We start from the raw sequence: 3,018 nt of genomic DNA on the forward strand, positions 1-3,018 counted from the left end.
TACAATACTTGAATTATCGATGAAGATGCTACATAGTTGGTTCTCATCCTTCAGAGACTACGAGTATAATAAATAGGAGCATCCGTCGACAAAAGGATCACACTAAGATGATCATCTCGTGGCTATTGAGAACGAATCAAATCAGATGGTTCTATTTCTCAATCTTTTCGACCTCGGTTCCGTAGGAGCAAGTCATAAAGATTGAGAAAAATCGGTCATTCACAACCACTGATGAAGGATTCCTCGAAAAGTTAAGGATGACTAATCCTTTTGAAAATTTAAAATAGAATGGATTAGGTCTTATACATACGCGAGGAAGGTAATAAAAAACTAAATAAGATAAATTGGGCCATGTTTCCCGAGGGAGGCCGCCTTCTCTCAGGCCAGCAGTCTTCTACTTCTAGTCGACTGCTCTATGACGGGCTTCCCTGTATCCTGGGCTCTGCTCGCTCGTCTACGCTCCGACCCAGCAAGTAATATAATAAAAAACGATGTTTCCTTCTCCCTTACGGTCGAGAACTACGTACCTTGCCTGCATTAAGATTTAAAACTTGTCGTCAAAAAGGCAAAAAATAAGAATCAAGAAAAAAAAATGGAAATAGTTAATCAAGCAAGATCTAGATGGATCCCTATCTTTATCTCTATCCACGGAGATACCTATATATATGGATAGAAATCTATCTATGAATCGATCTAGACTATCCTCTATCCGGATAGATATGTCCCTATGAGCGACTACGCCGATCTTTATATGTTTTGGCCACGTCCGTTTCCGCTCCGAAGAGGAAGGTTTGGATCTTTCAATCTTATGTCGTGAGGGATGTGACCTATGTTAGGTCCATAAAAGACCACCGCTTTTGGTGTTCTATGATTCACCTCCGAATAATGAGTAGGTAGTTCGATCCTTTTGATTCTTCTCTTCATAGTAAACTGATGGGGGGATGCGGAGCAATAGGTCGAATTACTATATAAAGAAGAGTTGTAAACTAGAGGACTTCTTGTTCGAGTAGGAAGATTTCGGTTTTTATCGTTTCTTCTCTTCGATAAGAATATGGATTTTAAATGATACAAATTCCTCTTCATTCTGTTGTGCTCAGCGAAGGAACTGCCTAAGCATACTTTTTCGGATCCAAACTTCTTTGTTCTTTCTAAGTATTCTTCTTGCATAGAATAACGCAACTGTTGTTGCAAAAACCGGGATTTTAGTAGTAGGCGGCATCCCCGCTTAGTTTTGAGTAGGTGGAACCATTCTGTTTTGGTTCTTCTCCACATTCTTACCGGGTGATCCAGGAATTTTCCTATTATTTTTTCAACTGATATTTCGATATAGAAAGATCTCCTTATTTCTTCACCGCGGATTCTCGCGTCATTTTCTTGAAAAGATATTAGATCACCGTGGGAAACTTTCAAAGGACTAATGCTTACCATTCGATTATTCACACAAACCCTTCGATGACTTATCGGCTGCCTTGCTTGAGGAATAGTTTCACGAAAATGGAGACGAACCGGAATAACGTCCGATCTTGTTTCTGGATTGAGTAGAAAAGGGATATATGAAGTTCGTTCTGTTCCTCTGTGCATCTCTGTGATGGGTAAATCCCCATGAAAAAGGGGCAACTTTCGTGTAGTTTGTGATTGGATGTAACTGTTAAGATTTTCTCTCGGATAAATCTTTCTCTTAATAGATCTCTTCTTGTTCCTCAATCTTCGGAGAATGCGGCGTTGTATTATTGTAAGTTCTCTGTTCCGAACATTTCCTGAAAGTAGACGACAAGTTTTAAATCTTAATGCAGGCATATCTCGTTGAATCAGTCTTTTTCGCCACATCGCGTATAACGGGAATCGAACCCCCTCTGCTGCGAGTGCTCATCTTTCCTAAGCTGGTTTAACAGCTTAAAAAGCCGGGAACGGGAAAGAGATTCCCGCTTTCGCCGGGCGAAAGGTTTCGCTGCCTTGGCACGGCATGAGAGATGTCTTGGAGGACAGAGAGAGGCTGCTTCCCTAGGGCTAGGGGGTAGTTATTGAACTCTCGATCCAAGATCTCGAGCACGGATCTGCTTACCTGGTCAAAGTCAACACCAGTTTCACTGGCTTTCCTCTCTAAGAAGTAGAGTAAGGAAAGAAGTCCAATAGCAACTGATCAACGCTTTGAGCGCTTCTTCCTTTTTATTCGGGGGATGTCTCAGTCTATTGGGCCTAGAGGAGCTCTAGACTCTAGTTAGATAGCTTTCTTTGTTTTAACCCAACGGCGCCTTTCCTTTACCCATTTTGCACTTTCGATCATTCAATTTTGACTCGGTAAACTTTTCGATTCTATTCTAAGACATTCTTTCTTCCATTACCTATTTTCTATGTCCGGTAAGGCGCATTCAGTTGAGGGAGAAAAACCTCCCGGGTCAACTCCTTGCTTTAATCGAGAATGTCATTGCCTCATGATTGCTGTCCAATGCTTTATTTCGACTACATTTCGCTACGCAACCCTCGCGCTTACTCTATAAATAGAGAAAGCAAAGGGGATTAATTGCTCTTTCTCCTTTTTATACCCCGGAACACAAACCAGATTTTATTTTATCACTGGTTAATTTTGTCAATTCCATTCCTTACCGGCTTCGTTGATTGACTTTTGTTTGGATATTTTATTTATATAAATAAATATAAGACACTGTTCGATAGCTTCTTCTCCAGCCTTAAAGGCCAGGTTTCGTCTGGTAAGCGAGCTCTACTATATATATATGGATACTTACCTCTGCTGTTAGCGGTTTCGTTTGGTTGTCCTTTCCGTTTTGTTCTTTCCATTAAAGCAATCCTGTTCGAGCGGGTCTAGGTCTAGTTGAGACTGAAGTCAATGCCCCTATTGTAAGGAAAATGGCGATAATCATCTTATAGAAGTAGTGTTCCTGATTGTCGCTACTGCGGGTAAGAAGATCTTTTTCTGCCCAGTCTTCCTAGTTGATCCTTTATCAGTCCGGGATGCCAGCCTTTAAAGAAAGTAATTGGTTCAGTTCCTCGGCTTCAGCA

General features: G+C 41.1%; 1 protein-coding gene across 1 annotated transcript; it reads right to left on the bottom strand.

The window, feature by feature from the left end:
• Window positions 276-2,813, bottom strand: LOC109331205 (ribosomal protein S4, mitochondrial). The gene has a single exon (XM_019565565.1). The coding sequence runs from the start codon at window positions 1,825-1,827 to the stop codon at window positions 748-750; it is 1,080 nt and encodes a 359-aa protein (XP_019421110.1). The 5' UTR covers window positions 1,828-2,813; the 3' UTR covers window positions 276-747.

The sequence above is a fragment of the Lupinus angustifolius genome, chromosome LG17, assembly GCF_001865875.1.
Source record: "Lupinus angustifolius cultivar Tanjil chromosome LG17, LupAngTanjil_v1.0, whole genome shotgun sequence".
Lineage (NCBI taxonomy): Eukaryota > Viridiplantae > Streptophyta > Magnoliopsida > Fabales > Fabaceae > Lupinus > Lupinus angustifolius.

Coding starts and splice junctions, on each gene's coding strand:
- LOC109331205 (XM_019565565.1), bottom strand. CDS start 1,827: ATGTGGCGAAAAAGACTGATTCAACGAGATATGCCTGCATTAAGATTT.